Consider the following 17,214-nt stretch of genomic DNA (forward strand, 5'->3'; position numbering starts at 1 on the left):
CACCACACCTCAAACTCTGGTTCTGATCCAGTACAATTTCTTCTTTTGTTTGCATGTTGGCTTCTCTCATTGTTCATGTATGTCCACTTCAATTTCTATAGGTTTGTGTTATAAGGCCTCCTGGAGCTAGTCTATCTTCCCTGTTTCTAACTTCAGCTTTAGATTTCTGTCGTGTTTCTTTGTGCTTTGAAAGACGGCCTGCCTTTCAATTCTATATCCTGCCATCATAAAATCCTGTCCTGTGATCTACTGTCACTCCCTTCTGAAGAGTTCTCACTGACTTCTGTTCCTGCTGTTGCTCCCACCATTGCCTGGTGTGTGCTTTGGTTCCCAGCAGGCACATGCCTTAGATGTGCATTCCACTCTCCTGTCAGCTTCTTGAAGTTCAGCTCTGATGTTCAAGAAGCCTGGGCCCCTAAGTAAATGATGTGAAAAAAGACTGGCCATGTTCCACTACACATACCCTGAGCCAGCACACTGATGGTGTCAAAAGGCAGTCACTTGAGTACCACCAAGACCAAGGCCCCTCCTATAAGGCTGATACCAACCTCTGTCTGTTTTGTCAATACTGCCAGTAGGAGCCACAGTTGGCCTGTGCTGAACTGTGCCTAGATTTGGGCCTGTAGTACTCACGGCAGGACTCTCTAGTAACATCTTTGATGTATTGTTTGAACCATGAAAGAACAAAAGCTGTTTTCTCCATGGAGTGACTGTAGGACAAACTCAGACTGCTCAGCACTGAGACACATCTCAGTCATACAGACATGTGATTGGAAGATGCCAGAGTAGAGTAGCCACAGGCAGGTTGTTAGAACAGAGTGCCGTTGGATGACATTACTGATGTGGAACACTACAGTTGGTGTCCTTTTGTTTGTCATCAACTATTAAATATTTATACTGCCAGTTTGGTCTTTCTACAGAAAAAGAGTTTAAAGGATTTTGAAAGACAACCTATAGTCCATAGATGGGACTTATTTCTTACTGTGTAAGCCATACGAATAGTTCTCTATTAGTGACATAGATAAGATAGAAACCTGAACTATGTAGAAAAAAATCTTTTTAAAATGTAATAGGTACATACATGCATTATTTTTTTCTTCTCCACTCTTAACTTGGCATTTTTTAACCCCATGTTTTGTGTTGTAGGTTAGCATGGCATCACTGAAAGAACTGGATCAACGACTCTTTGAAAATTACATTGAGCTAAAAGCAGATCCCATTGTTGGATCCTTGGAACCTGGGATCTACGCAGGCTACTTTGATTGGAAAGACTGCCTGCCTCCGGCAGGTAAGTCTAGGAGCGTTTTCTGCTGCTGCAAATGGTGACGGGTATAGATAGGTTTCTGTGAAACAAGATGTACTTAAACTATTTTTCTTTATATTCATTCTTTTCTTACCAAAGGTATGACCTTATTTTTACTTCTGTTATTTTTACTTATTGCTTTAAATCATTTTTTAAACTATTTTTTTTCTGTTTAGAAATTTATTCTTTTCTCATATATTACATCGCAATTGCAGTTTCTCCTCCTCCTACCTCCAGTCTTCCCTCTGGCACACCTCACCTTTCCGTCTGACCCATCCTTCCTGTGCCTCCTGTCAGAAAAACATCAACCAAACTCAGCATGACGGCTACAGGAGGCCAGGCTCAGGCCCTCACGCCGAGGCCAGACAAGGCGACCCAGTAGGAAGAAAGGGGGCCCAAAAGCAGGCCGAAGAGTAAGAGACAGCTCCCAACCCCACAGCTGGGAGTCCCACAAGAGCACCAAACTACACAGCCAGAACATGTATACAGAGGGCCTAGCTCAGACCCATACAGGCTCCCTGAGTTCCCTGACACCCACCCCTCATGAATTCTGGTCAGTTGATTCTGTGGGCCATGTTCTTGTAGTGTCCTTGACCCCTCTGGCTCCTAGAATCCTTCCTCCCTCTCCTCGTAAGGTCTCTCTGAGCTCCACCTAATGTTTGGCTATGGACTCTGCATCTGCACCCATCAGTTGCTAGATAAAATCTCTCTAATGACAAATATGCTAGGTTCCAGTCCCAATACATCCTGCAGACAGGACCAACTGTAGGTTGAAGGATTTGTGGCTGGGTTGGTGTCCCAATCCCTCTACTTGAGACCTAAGCTGGTTAAAGAAGATAGTCAGTTCAAGGTACCTTGTCCCCTATTGCTAGGAGTCTTTGCTAGGGTCACCCTCATAGATTTCATGGAGTTTCCATTCCAGATTTCTACCTCACCCCTGAAATACCCCCATTCCTGTCATCTCCTAGTATTCTCTCCCCTCATCCTCCCACCCCCAGTCTACCCACAAAATCTGTTCTATTTCCTCTTCCCAGGGAGATCCTTGTAGAACCACTTAAGCCTTCCTTGTTGCTTAGCCTTTCTGTGTCTGTGGATTGTAGCATGCTTATCCTTTTCTTTACAGTGAATATCAACTTACAAGTGAGTATATACTGTGTTTGTCTTTCTGGGTCTGGGTTACCTCATTAAGGATGTATTTTTTCTAGTTCATTCATTTGTCTGCAAATTTCATGATGTCATTTTTTAACAGCTGAGCAATATTCTCTTATGTAAATGTACCACATTTTCTTTATCCATTTTTCTGTTGAGGGACGTCTAGATTGTTTCCAGTTTCTGGCTATGACAAATCAAGCTTCTGTGAACATAGTTGAGCAGGTGTCATTGTAGTAGGATGGAGTGTCCTTTGTGTATATGCCCAGGAGTGCTATAACTGGGTCCTGAGGTAGATGGATTCCCAATTTTCTGAGGAGATGCTATATTGATTTCCATAATGTCTATATAAGTGTGCCCTTCCACAAGCAATGGAGGAGTCTTCTCATTGCTCCACATCCTTGCCAGCATGAGCTATCACTTGCTTTTCATTTTAGCCATTTTGAGGGGAGTAAGATGGAATCTCAGTCGTTTTGATTTGCTTTTTCCTGGTGGCTAAGGAAACATTTCTCTAAGTGTTTCTCAGCCATTTGAGATTCTTCTGTTGAGATCTGTGTAGATCTGTATCCCATATTTTAATTGGATTATTTGGATTTGGGGTATCTAGTCTCTTGAGTTTTTTATATAGTTCAGATATTAGACTTCTATCAGATGTGGAGATGGTAAACATTTTTTTTTTTCGTTTTGTAGGCTGCCACTTTGTCTGGGCAGCCTACAAAATGATGGATGGTGTCCTTTGCCTTACAGAGCTTTTCCAGTTTCAGGAAGTCCCATTTATTAATTGCTGATCTTAGTGCCTGTGCTATCAGTGTTCTGTTTCAGAAAGTTGTCTCTATAGTAGGATTTTCATGGACCACCAGCTATTTAAATAATGACACCAAGTCTTTTTAATATATTAATGCTTAGGCTTTTTAGCTAGGGCAATGTCCCAGCCAGCTATCTAAACTTAACATAACTATAACTAGCCTACAACCCTCCATGTGGCCAGAGTTTTATTTCTCTGTACCTGTTCACAGTGGTCCACTTCCCCACCATATCCCACTGCAAATCTTCTGAACCTGCCCTCTTCTCTCAGAGACCCTCTCTCTTCCTGTAAGTTTGGCTCTCTGCCAGTACAGCAATCAACAATTGACAATACAAAGACACACCTTCATACAATGTACTCCAATATGTGTCCTGTGCCAGTTCATTCAAGGCTATTCCTCACTTTTTATTCTATCAGGTTCAGTGTATCTGGTTTTATGTGAGGCCATTGATCCACTTGGACATGAGTTTATGGCAGTGATAAAAATATAGTCAACAGATATTTATAGAACATTTTACCCAAACACAAAAGAATATACCTTCTTCTGAGTGCCTCATAGAACTTTCTCTAAAACTGACCACATACTCAGACACGAAGCAAGTCTCAACAGATAATTGAAATAACCCCTGTATTTTATCAGACCATCACAGACTAACACTTGATATCGATAACAGAAACAATACAAAGCTTACAAATTCATGGAAACTGAGCAACTTTCTGCTGAATGAAAAATGGTTCAAGACAGAAATAAAGAAATTAATGGCCTTGTAGAATTCAGTGAAAATGAATACACAACATCCCTAGGCTTATGGTATTCCATGGAAGAAAAGTCATCCTGAAAGGAAAGTTCATAGCACTAAGTGCCTGCATAGAAAAAATTGAACAGATCTCATACTAGCAACTTAATCACACACCTGAATGCTCTAGAACAAAAAGAAATAGGCACACCCAAGAGGAGTAGTTGGCAAGAAATAATCAACTGAGGCTGAAGTCAATAAACTATAAACAAATAAAACAATACAAAGAATTAACAAAGAGTTGGTTCTTTGAGGAAATCAAGATAAACAAATCTTTATTGAAACTAACTAAAAGACATGAAAAAGATCATCCACCATGGTCAAGGAGGCTTCATTCCAGAGATGCAGCTCTGGATGGCTCAGTATACAAAAATCACTAATCCACCATATAAACAAGCTGAAAGGAAAAAAAAAAACCACACATGATCATCTCATTATATGCAGAAAAGACTACCTACCCCTTCATGATAGAAGTCCTGGAGAGATTAGAGATAAAAGGGACATATCTAAACATAATAAAGGCAGTCTATAGCAAACCAATAGCCAACATCAAATTAAATCAAGAGAAACTCAAAGCAACTTCATGAAAATCAGGAACAAAACAAGGATGTCCACCTTTTCCATATCTATTCAATATACTCAAAGTTTTTAGTAGAGCAATAAGACAACTAACTGAAGGAGATCGAGGGAATGCAGATTGGAAAGAAAGAAGTCAAGGTATCATTATTTCCAGATGATATAGCATACATAAATGACACTAGAAATTCCACCAGGGAGTTCCTTTCAGCAAAGTGACTAGTTACAAGATTAACTTAAAAAAAAAAAGGAAGGAAAGAAAGAGAGAGAGACAGAGAGAGAGAGATAGAGACAGACAGACAGACAGACAGAAAGGAAGAAAGAAAGGAAGGAAGAAAGAAAGATAGAAAGGAAAGAAAGAAAGAGAAAGAAAAGAAAAAAGAGAAAAGAAAAGAAAATTAGAGTCACTTCTATTTACAAATGACAAACAGACTAAGGAAGAAGTCAGGGAAACAACCCCTTTCACAGTAGCCACAGATCATATAAAATATCTTAAGCTAACTCTAACCAAGAAAGACTTGTACATCAAAAACCTAGAGTCTCTGAAGACAGAAATTGAGGAAGATGTCAAAAGATGGAAACATCTCCCATGTGCATGGATCAGTGGGATTAACATAATGAAAAGTGTCATTTTACCAAACACAAACTACAGATTCAATTCAATCTCCATCAAAATCCCATCACAATCCTTTACAGACCTTGAAAGGACAATACTCAACTTCATATTGAAAAACAAAAAACCCAGGATAGCTTAACCAATACTGTAGACTAATATAACTTCTAGCGGTATCACCATCCTTGACCTCAAGTAGTACTACAGAACTATACTAGCAAAAACCATGTTAGTAGCACAAAAACAGGCACATTATCAATAGAATCAAATTGAAGACCAAGATATAAAATCATTCACCTGTGGACACCTGATTTTTGATAAAGAAGCCAGAAATACACACTGGAATCAAGAAAGCATCTTCAACAATAATATACCTTCTTTATCTCTCGCCCACAGTTCCCCAGGCTGGTTCTGTAACTTGAGTAGTACAAAGATAATTCCACAGTAAATGTGGCTCTACAGGCATCTATGGGGAGTAGCATTAGATTTCTTCACATGTGCACCCAGGAATCACACAACAGTGCCTTCACCCTGATTTCTATATTACTGAGCTAATTTAACTCCCTTCCCAATCCTCTCTAACATTTTTTGATGTCATTTTCTGGATGATCATTGTGGCTGGGGTGAAATGAAATTTTAATGTAGTATTTATTTACATTTCTCTAATAGCTTAGCATCTTGAATATGCGTTCATATATTTGCTGATATTTGTGCTTCCTTTAAGAACTCCTATTTGTTTCCCATCTATTAACTGAGTAATGAAGGGCAATGGCGGGTGTGTGTGTGTGTGTGTGTGTGTGTGTGTGTGTGTGTGTGAATATTGTGTACAGGTAAAGAGCTGGGTCTCCCCATCCCCGTGTCTCCCATTCTGCAGGCTATCTCTTCACTGTCCTGATTGTTTTCCTTTGCTATTCAGAAGCTCCCACACTTGATGGAATCCCTCTTGGCACTTATTCCTCTTATTCCCTAAGCTATTAACGTCCTATCATAGAAGTACTGCTGTTAATATTTTGAAGTGTTTTTCCTGTAAATTCCTCTAATATGTTCAGAGTTTTCGAGTTTTACGTGGAAGGTTTTCCTTTTAATCTATTGTGAATTGATTCATATACAATGAATGAACAGTAGGAATCTAGTCTTAGTCTTCTGAATATAGCCATCCAGCATCATTTCGTGAGAAGGCTTGCCTTTTTATCCAGTGAATATTTTTAGCTATTTTAGTTTTGGAGACTCATATCTCGGCCTTCGTCCTGTGGTGTTGCTTCGTGTGTCTGCTTTTGTGTGGACTCTTTGTTATGTGGCTCATGGTGCAACTGAGCTTCAGTCTCTGTTGTTGCCTTCATGTCTTTCTTCATGGAGAGAGCCGTTGTCCCTGTGGGATAGTAGCAATTTGCAGGGCTGCAGAGGAGGACCTGCTTTTCCTGGGCCCTCTGACCACTGCTGCTTCTCATGGCAAACAGCAGAGGTTCATGGTGGTGAATGTGGACAGTGACAGCGAACCTTCTCTGTTGGGGGGAACCAGTTTCTTGCTGCACTTCCCTCTCTAGGGGCATCCTTGAAACTGGCACAAGCACCTGTGAAGTCCTACACTCCCCAGAAAGCACTGTGAGGTCCTAGTGTCTTAGGTGCAGTGTCAGCTGGCCATTTCCATGTGTTAGGGACCCTATGACAACACTAAAATGTAATTAGCCAGAGGGGAAGAGGTGTGGGAATGGTGGTAGGAGGTGAGGATTCTCTTCAATTCGTTTAGACAGCAGGACTTCACAGTTCCAAATCCTCTACCTTCATGTTTTTAGCTCAGGTAACCAAAGTCTGATTTCTCTATTATCTCCAGGTTCTTTCAACCCTGACATTTGTGGGTTAGCTATATAGTATAAAATATTTAATCGTAAGATTTATCTTAACAATAATAGCTTTAGACTGTCCAGCATTGAGATTCTGCTGGCTGTGTGGCATCTAACCTCTTTACCTAGTTTGATCTTAACTGTAATATAAACCTCTTTTGTAAACAAATGGCTCTGTCGAGGCTGCATTTCTCACATTGCACATGTACTGAGAAGCCCTGCACTGATTTCACTTGTTAACCTATTTAGTTCTGTTGTTGGTGTAGGTTTGACTTGATTACAGCTGAACCTCCATCTTGCCTAGTCATTTAGTGAGTGTTAGTTTGTTAAAAGCTGAGATCTCATGTTAAGTGATCTGGCAGAATTGACATAACAATTCTAAAATATTTCAGTCAGCAACCTTAATAGTATTTTTAGAGTTATTATCTCTAGAAACTGAATTGTACAAACCACAAAGGTAAAACTAATTGCTAACTTCAGGAGTTAGCATTAAATTTTGTTTCCACTGCTATGTGTAGTAATTTTCAAAATACAGTTTATTAGTATCGTAATTTAAGAAGAAATTTGTTAAATCCAGTTGTTTCTTCAGCTGGCATATAGTATCTTGTTGGCTTTTTTTTGTTGTTGTTGTTTTGTTTGTTTGTTTGTTTGTTTTTTAAAGATTTATTTATTTATTATATGTAAGTACACTATAGCTGTCTTCAGACACTCCAGAAGAGGGCGCCAGATCTCGTTGCGGATGGTTGTGAGCCACCATGTGGTTGCTGGGATTTGAACTCTGGACCTTTGGAAGAGCAGTCGGATGCTCTTACCCACTGAGTCATCTCACCAGCCCTCTTGTTAGCTTTTTATTGGCAAACGTGTTGCTAAGGTTATTTTCACTAGTTCTGCATCACAGTACTGACGACTCTGAAGATTCTAGGTGTTCTATTATTTGTGATTATGTGGCGTTTCTTGAATATTTACATTTTATGAATTTTAGAAAAATTGAAAATGTCTCTCATTGTCAAATACACATTGAAGTTCAGGTCTTTGAAGCAAATCTCAAGAAAAAAACTTTCTTTAAATTTTCTCTTAAGTACTTTTTTAAAGCTATTTTTTCTATCTACAATGCATATAAACTTAAATGTATTAACATTCTTTAAAGTATTTAACAAATGAATTTAAACTTAACCATTTTTATCCAAGTCACGTATACAAGATTTTTAATTCAGGTGCTTTAAATTAGTAATGATACGTGGATTTCTGATGAGCATGTAGAGGTTCACAGATACAATGACGTGGAATGTCTGTTACCACTCAGCAAACACACTTGAGTGAGAATCTCTAGTCTGCGATGTTTGTGGTCCAGACACAGCCCATAGTGCCCTGAGCATGACTGAGCTGTTAGTTATTTGATATCTGTTGCTGGGATGGTGTGTTAGATTGATTCATAAGTCCCATGCAGAGCATATGTGCACTATTGATGTGACATAGGAAGTCCACAGCTCTTCCATGTCTGTGTTTGCTGACCCAAGAACAATGTGAACTGTGCCTTCAGCCCTTTACATTTGGGATATTTTCACTGAACTGTGAGAGGTATAGCCCAGTTCGGTTATCATCTATTATATCTAGTAACATGAATCATTTGAAGCTCGGGTTCCAATTTGAATGTCTAGAGAAGAAAAACTGCTAGAAGAAAAGAATGAAGACAAGGAAAAATTAGAGTTTGCATTTGTTTTGAGAAACTTGAACTCTAAAGACAGCCTTGCTATTGTTCCCTAACAATCATTACAATAAACATCTGTGGCTCTCTGATTTCCCTGATGTGTTCATGTTCCTCTGTGCTGCTGTAAGGAAATGCCTCCAGTCAGGTAGTTTATAAAGAATAAGGTTGGGATTGAGGATCAGTGTGTAGTCATTTCAGTGTACTGTGTACCTGCATCCTTCAGAGAGGACAAAGCCTGTATCCTTGTACCACTGAAGGAAGTGGGAGAAAAGGCTAACTTACTCAAGGTACTTTATAAGGCAGGCACTCATTAATTTACCTTTCCAAATGATGTTTATGTGAGTTAATATTATTTGTAATTACTGACACTATTAATTGAAGTCAACAAGCATAATGAATATGTGACTAATATCATCTCTGGGTGTACAAAAAAAGGTGCGATTGATGCCAGTAAATATAATTGTGTTACCCTATTAACAAAGCATTTATTTTAGAAAAATGTTTCAATGTTAATTCCTATACAAGTGAAATACTTCTGTTAATACTTCAAACAGATCAGTTGTAAAGACAACTTATAAACTATAAATTAACTTTGAAAGATTTTTTTTTCCCCCTTATTACCTCCTGGTTTTCTAGACAATGGAACTCAGCAGTCAACCCCTCTGTTTCCACCTGTGGAGATTCATTATACCCATTCCCCTGCCCCAACCCTCTCTCTGTGAGACTCCTTTGGAGAAAAAAAAAAAAAAGAGTTTTTCTTTGCAGGCAGATGTAAATCGGAGGGAGTTTCTTGGATAAGGGTCCATGTCCATTTTCCCTTCTTAGCACTGGGACACACACAGTCTCTGTGAGTTCATGTGCATCAGTCCTGTTGTGTCTGAAAGACACTGTTTCCTTGGAATCACCCATCCCCTCTGGTTCCAACAATTTTCCATCCTCTTGCACATAGCTCCCTGAGCCCTGAGGGGAGAGGTTTGATTACAACATCCCGGTTAGGACTGAGTGTTCCAGAACTGCTTACTCTTTGCACATTGTTCAGTTGTGAGTCTCTGTATTCCCATCTACTGCAAAGGGAAGGTTTTCTGATGATGGCTAGGCAAGGCACTGATCTATGGATATGACAGAATGTCATCTTATTGCTTTGTTCCTTTAACAGAACAGTACTGTTTGAATTTTCCCTGTGTCCATAGTCCATCCAGTGTCAGATTTTTGGCTACCTGAGCAGTGTCAGGCATGGATTTCATCTCATGGTGTGGGCTTTAAATCCAATCAATGAGTGGATGGTTCCTCCCACATTTGTGCCACTGTTGTATCAGCATATCACACAGGCAGTCATCATTGTAGATTAAAGGGATTTTTGGGTTTTTTTTTTTGTGTGTGTGTATGTAGCTGGGTTGGTATTTACCCTTTTCCTTTGGTAGTGTGCAAAGTACCTTCTAATGTCATGAACACTGGTCTGTAGAAGTGAAGTGAAGGCTGTAATAGATACCAGCTTGACTTCTCCGTGTTCAATGAGATATAGAAGCGCTATCACCAGAAATAGGGTTTTACTATCAGTTTGTGGAGAGCAACCCTAACTTTGGTAATAGCCTGAGATGTTTAGAAGTTTCCACAGGGGTCCCCTTATCTCAGGGACATACAGTTTCAGCACTAGTGAGCTGACCATGTGTGGCTCTTTAGCCTCATTGCTTAATATAAGCTATTCTTGTAATTAGCACCCAGCTGTGCAGTTATTACCAGTCCAAGTGCATTCTTTCCCAGAGGTCCTCCTCGAACATCATGCTCTCTCCACTGGACCTCCCACCACCCTGCCATCCCCAGCTGAGGCCTCTAGATAGATAAAGAATGCCCTTTCAGCTGCTTGAACCTGGCTCAGGCCTTCTCTCCTGGTGTTCCCCTGCCTCTTTACCCTACCTGGACTTGTTTTATCCTGTGCTGTATCCACCCTACCTAGAACCTGATTCACAGTACGAATTCTCTGACAGACTCTTTTAGCAATTAGTGGGTTGGTTTATGAGAAACACTCTGACAAAGTTCCTCCAGCAAGGTACAGGGCAATAATAAACAGCAATTAAAATACCAGTTTACACTTTAGCTTTTAGATGAATAGATACTTTCAACAGAATATGAGATCGAATCAACTACTCTTATTCAGTGAATGTCAAAGAAGGGAATGTTGTTGATTAAATGACATAGGTGTTGCAAAAATAGCATCCGTGTAGAAGGATCTGAACATTTATAATGCACATAGCACTAAGGATCTCTTAAGTGCCATCTGTCCAGACCCCTTCTCATAACTCTTTGAGCCTATACAGATCATATGTTCTATGCTTAGGCACTTTTCAAAACTTATTTCTTCTCTGGATTTAGAACGTGTGCTGGATCAGTCTCCTGGACTCCAACTGTGAGCAGCTCAGCTCGTTATTAATACTGCTTTAGATGAAAACATGCCAGCTGGGTGGATCTCATCCCTGAAGAAATGCCTTGTCCTTCATCCTTTCCTGCCCTGAACTCTGAAGGAAAAACTTTCATAAGCCCTAGGGCTATTCCTGATTTCACTTGAGAAGCTTTCTAAGGACATTTTAATGGTCCTATATTCTGTCTGCTCATACACACACACACCACACACATGAGAGAGAGAGAGAGAGAGAGAGAGAGAGAGAGAGAGAGAGAGAGAGAGATTTCAGTTTTCTGAAGGAGAATAAAGCCTGATTGTTCATCTTTCTAAGTCACAGGTTCATTATGTAAGCTCACTTTGTTTTTCAGACCTTGTCTCCTTTTTACAAACAGTTTAATATATTATAGTCAATGCCATAAAACCATTTGTACAATGCTTTAGACATTTGGTTATAATTTCTTTGTTTGCCAAGCATTTTTCAATAAAGCTTAATTTTGGCCTTACTCATCTTCAATGTGAAATTGATTAACCTTGAAGTGGACTGTGGCTTGCATATTTCTTTTGCATGTCTTATCTGCTGAAGTATTTGTTACGTTTTAAGTTGATAGCTGTAAGCTATGCCGCTTGGCATCAGGGTAACTAATGTCCCACTGTGCAAACCTGACTCATTTTTAAAGTTTTATTATAGAAAATTTCAGATACTTAGAGTAGAACAGAATAACAAATTTTGATTGACCTGTTGGCCAACTCCAGCAGTTATCAGTTCTGGCCCTGTGTATTTTGTCTGCACTTGGGCTTCTAGAATCTGTTATTTTGAAGTAAATCTCAGATATTAGGTCATGTCATCTGTATGTAAATCACATAAAGACTAACTTTTCCTAAAGAAGCATAACTAATCATAATGCTATTATAAGACTTGGAAGAAAATTGATAATAATTCCTTAATTTCACCAAATATTTTGTCAGTGTTCAAATTCCAGATGCTTATAGCTCAGAAGGTTTGCTCAGGGCTCCCAGGTCCCTGTACTGCTTTGGTTGATGTGTCCCCATTTCTTGTTTGTCGGTTGGTTGGTTAGTTGGTTAGTTGGTTAGTTTGATGTAACTCTCTAGCGTCTCCCTTTCAAGCTTACTTGTTGGATAAGTTAAGTTCTTCATTGTGTGGATTTTCTGAAGTCCTGGGTTTTAGGATTGTTTCCCCCTGCTTTTATCTGTCTTTTGTGTTTCCCGTGAAAGAAAGGAAGAAAGAAAGAAAGAAAGAAAGAAAGAAAGAAAGAAAGAAAGAAAGAAAGAAAGGAAGGAAGGAAGGAAGGAAGGAAGGAAGGAAGGAAGGAAGGAAGGAAGGAAGGAAGAAAGGAAGGAAGGAAGGAGGGAAGAAAAGGTGTTAGCTTAAATTCTGTGTCCATGTAAGTTTATTTGCAAAGGAAGCTCCATAGTTCTCAGGGTTATTATTCTTCTTCCTGCTTGTGATGTTAGGATTGAAAATTGAATTCAAGTGTTATTTGGACTGTCCTTTTAAAGGTTCATTGTGAAGTTTCATCTAATGATTTATAGCCACTGATTTGTGCCATAATCTGTCATTTTCTTTCTACTTTAGTCTTTTGCATATGAGTGGAAAATGTATGTACCCTGATACACATGTGGAAGTCAGCAGACTTTTCAGAACGAGGCTCCCTTCTTCCATCGGGGTTTCAAAGGCAGAGTCTTGTTTCTGCCACACTGTGTACTCCAAGCTGTCCGGCCCAATAGCTTCCAGAAGTTTCTCCCATCTTCACCTTCCATCTCATGACAAGTGCTAGGCTTATAGATGAGTGGCACCACATCCGACTCTTCTCCTTGGCTTCTGTGGTTTGAGTGCAGACCATCAGCAAGCCCTTTTACCCAATGAGCTTCCTCACTCACTGCTCTTTTGGTTCTCTGGGTTTTTTTTAAGCTCATTATTAATACTTAAGAATATATAACTCAACTATAAAAATTTCTCTCTCCCTCCTTTTCCCTCTCTTCCTTCTACTGGATGTCTACTGGGAAAACTTGCCCCATACATAGAAGGTTTTCCAACACATAGCTACAACCCCACCCCACTGTTACAGTGTGAACAGACATGTGAAGGTTAAAACAGCCAGCTAGGCCAGGAACACTGAGGAAGGTAAACTAGGAGGCCTTGTGGCGGGGGTATAAGATAGCTAAGCTGACTAGGTAAAAAGGACAGGTTAGTGCTGGCTGGCTCTCACAAAGCTCCCCCAACCCTACCCTAACTCTCACCCTGCTAGCAACATAAGCAAAGTGCTGTTTCCCTTCATGTGTTCCTGCTTCTAATGCATCTAATAATACAGTTTACAGTAGAGTAAACTGCAAGTAAGAATGGCTTAGAACATTTATCTCCCACCTAGTCAAGGAAGACCACCGCATGGACAAGGAGTTAAACACAAAACAATCAAGAACAACTACAGCTACATCTTGTAACTATGATAAGAGTTAACTACCCATTGGCAATTAAGGAAAAAGATCTGTGATAAACTACAAGCTGATTATGTAAATGTGAGAACGAAGGGAGCAGTCTAACAAACCAGCAAAACAGACATCCTCTAAGACTAGCAACACCTACTGGGTTGAGCACTGCAGTACCAGCCAGGACGAGTGACTAGCAGGCAATCAAGGATAGCAGCTAGTCAAGCAAGTCAGAGACCCACAGTGGGGCTGAGGGTGGGAGGGATTACCCCTAACTGAGTGAGAAGCTCAGAACGTGGTTGGGCCAGAGAAATAGACATGCAGGGCTTCCCTTATTGGTTAGGCTTATAGTTAGCCCAGAGAAACTAACCAGTCTCAGTAGAAGCTACCTCAGTCTTTGTCTGGTTTCTCTCCCAAGTCCTATGAGAAGCTCCTAGAAAAACTACCCAATGGAGTTTTCCCTTTCGTGGGTCCCCTTCCATGTGCTAATCTACCCTTTTTGAAGACCCTCTCCCCTAGAGTTTCTCTTACTTTCCAGACCTTTGCTTTCTGCTTTAAGCCTTCTCTTCATATTCTCTTCTGGTTGCCGTAGACTTCAGTCTTGTAGTCAGTGAGACAAGGCCCGGAAGAAGAACCATGGACTTGGTTGAAGTCGTGGGTAACAGGGAGTGTCACCCTAACTCCTGAGTTGTAGCCACCTGAGACAAGAACATTTTTCTTTCCCTCCATCCCACCCAGATAAGCCATTTCTTATTAAGGGATACAAAGTACTTTCCTCACCAGCTGTTTGGTTCCTTCATAGGAAAGGGCAGGGCAGTGTGTCCTTTGTTTAGTCATTTCCAAACACGTTGGCTTCCTAGCATTTTTCAAGGGTCATCAACAAGATAGTCTTAATTCTTAAGTTTTATGAACTCGTTTTGAACATACCTGATGAATTTCATTTAATTATAGTAGTTGTTCTTATTGTTTGCTGATGCTAGCCCTGAACATGTTTACTAATTGACCCCTGGAATGGACTTCTGATCTTGAAGGCTGTCATTGCTGAGATCTTGTGTTGTGATGTAGTATTGCATGCCACATTCACTGGTCCCAGAGGAGCCAGCCAGTGGAAGGCAGGAGGGATGTGAAATAAGGAATTCTTCCTCTCCCTACGCAGTGTCTCTGTCCACTTCATTATTGCCAGGCTTTCTGGTCTCTCTCTGAATCTCATCCAGAAATCTGTTGGGACCTAGTGCCTCTTATGTTTCAGGTACTACCATTGGTTCTGTCTTGCAGCAAATCCATGCTGACCATTTCCAGAATACCACTATTCCTGTCTGACCAGTGATGGAGGCTGTGTCCCTGCCCTCTGCAGCAGTCCCTTCCAGGTAGTGAGGCACATGGACATTCTGTAGTCAGTTTGTGTGCAGTGAACCTGTGGAACTTAAGCTTCTGAGGTACTGTGGAAAGCATTAGGGATTTCCCCCCTCATTTTGTTTGTCTAGCTACAAATCTAAGAGGCTCTTTCCAAACTTAATTTCCACGCTGTTTAGCCTTTTGCACAGTCGTAAACAGTGTGATAAGAAAAAGCAGTGTTGCTTTTCTCCATGGGGTTGAGTGACTTATCAGTACTTATTTAGTACTCGCTTGTGACCTGGGTTAATGCATGCCCTGAGCTTACTGTTTCTCTTCGGTAGTTCTGTCTTTAAGTGCTCATAGGGCACTTGAGAACCTGCCCTGTGATGCTTTCTGACTCAGTCTGCCAAGAACCACCACTGTCTGGTGAAACATACCCATTGCTCTGATGGCCATCTGCACAGGGACACAAGCTTGAAAACACTGAAGCTTCACAGCAAATGGTAAAATTTGGATTGTTGTTTAATATGTTTAGTCTAGGAGCTGACATGCTGTCACCCTGACACCTCTTCAAAACAAAAGCCTTGCTTACCAGTCAGAATCCCAGTCTAGTAAATCACATGGCTTTACTAGTCTTTGCTGGGTGGAAAAACCACTAGGCTCATAGTACCCTGTCCACTGGGGTTGAACGTGAGGCTGCATGACACTTGAAGATTGCCATGAGATTTGGATGGGTGGGTGCTCTGCACTGTGACATAAGCACATCCACGTTGCTAAGTTTTGAACTGGGAACAGGATCAGTGCTGTGATTTATAACACATCACAGCAGAAAGCCAAAGTCCAGATGAGTTCCAAATGTTAAATTTGGAACACTTACAGGGTTTAAGTCACCATCAAAGGTGCCTTGATAATGTAGCCCCTGTTTCCTAGAATCTAAGAGGTCAGAGTCACAGTACTGAGGCTCGGGACAGGGCAAACAAGTGGTCTGAAAAGAAACCCAGAGGTTGTTTTGTGCGAAGCTTGGGTACTCAAGGCCTTTCGTGTGTGCATGCATGTACTTGTATACATACTTGTGTGGGGAAGGGACATTTTTAATGGAAAACCGTATGAGTGAAAATTATTGTTGCCAGCTCTGCCCTCCCCAGGACCAGCGTATGTCTTCACAGCTGACACACTACTGAGTTTTGAGTAGCTACAGTCAGCTTTAAAGCTGTTGCTGGCCTTTAGACCGTATTGTGTAACATGGCAGTTTTGTGACCACAGTGCTATGCACAAATAAGGAGTGGTGGTGAGTACACTGGTTAGTGCGGATCTGTTTACCTGTGCATGCAGGTGTACTGTGGGTGCACACAGTGTGGCAGCCTGAGGTCCCTCTCAGATATCTTTTCTTAATTTCTTTCAGCCTTTATCTTTCTGCCCCAGGGCCTCTCACAGAACCTGAAACCCAGGTTTCTACTAGGCTAGCCAGCCAATGAGCTTCAGGGAGCCACCTGTTTCTGCTCCCGTAATACTGGGACTACAGGGGTGTGCCGTCACCTTCAGCTTCTTTACACAGGTCCCTTACTTGTGCAGTAGGTCATTTACTGAGCATGAAAGATGACAAAGCAACAGAGATGGACACTGAAGAGACAAGAATGTGAAGCTACAGCTTTGCTTCACCCGCGTCTACCACCCACATGCCTTAGCCCGCCTCTGTGGGTTTCGGTTGCTTTTAAATTTCTTTTTCTTTGTGTTCCAGATGTGTCAGGTTAAATAGATTATAGTTCATAGCTATTCATTTTGAGCAATTCAAATAATTCTGAGCACTGAGTTGAAAAAAAAATATTTCACATATTCTCTTTTCTATATAACCATTATAAATTTGTTTTTGGTTTGATCAAAAGCAACATCATTCAAAGGCTTTTTGTATGGCTAGAACTAAAAGACAGTTTTGTTTGGTTTTATTTAAATTCTTTTGAGAATTTCCTACATGTGTATTATATTCCCATCATTTCTACCCCTCCCTTTGTCCCCCAACTCCTCCTGTGCCCCTATCAACCTCTCTCAAGTTTATGACCTCTTCTTCCTCAGTTATTATTTAATATGTATCCCATTGGGTGTTGTTGACATGCAACTGTGTTTAGGGCTGACTGCTTGGGGTTCAGTAACTTACCAGGAAGCTCATCCATAGAGAAGCCTGACTCCCTCTCCCAGCAGCTGTGAGTCTCCTGAAGCTCTTCATCTGGGGTCTTGTGAGATTCCCCA

At 40.7% G+C, this 17,214-nt stretch overlaps 1 protein-coding gene across 3 annotated transcripts in view; it reads left to right on the top strand.

Annotated features, from left to right (window-relative positions):
* Exoc2 (exocyst complex component 2) overlaps positions 1–17,214 on the top strand; it is a 171,886-nt gene that overhangs the window by 128,978 nt on the left and 25,694 nt on the right. For all 3 annotated transcript variants that reach the window (XM_021180205.3, XM_085831196.1, XM_085831195.1), the window contains exon 23: positions 1,147–1,288. In XM_021180205.3, coding sequence (XP_021035864.1) covers positions 1,147–1,288 — 142 coding nt within the window. The remainder of the gene's footprint in view (positions 1–1,146; positions 1,289–17,214) is intronic.

The sequence above is a fragment of the Mus caroli genome, unplaced genomic scaffold, assembly GCF_978045245.1.
Source record: "Mus caroli unplaced genomic scaffold, Mus_caroli_1 scaffold_15, whole genome shotgun sequence".
In the NCBI taxonomy this organism is placed as follows: Eukaryota; Metazoa; Chordata; class Mammalia; order Rodentia; family Muridae; genus Mus; species Mus caroli.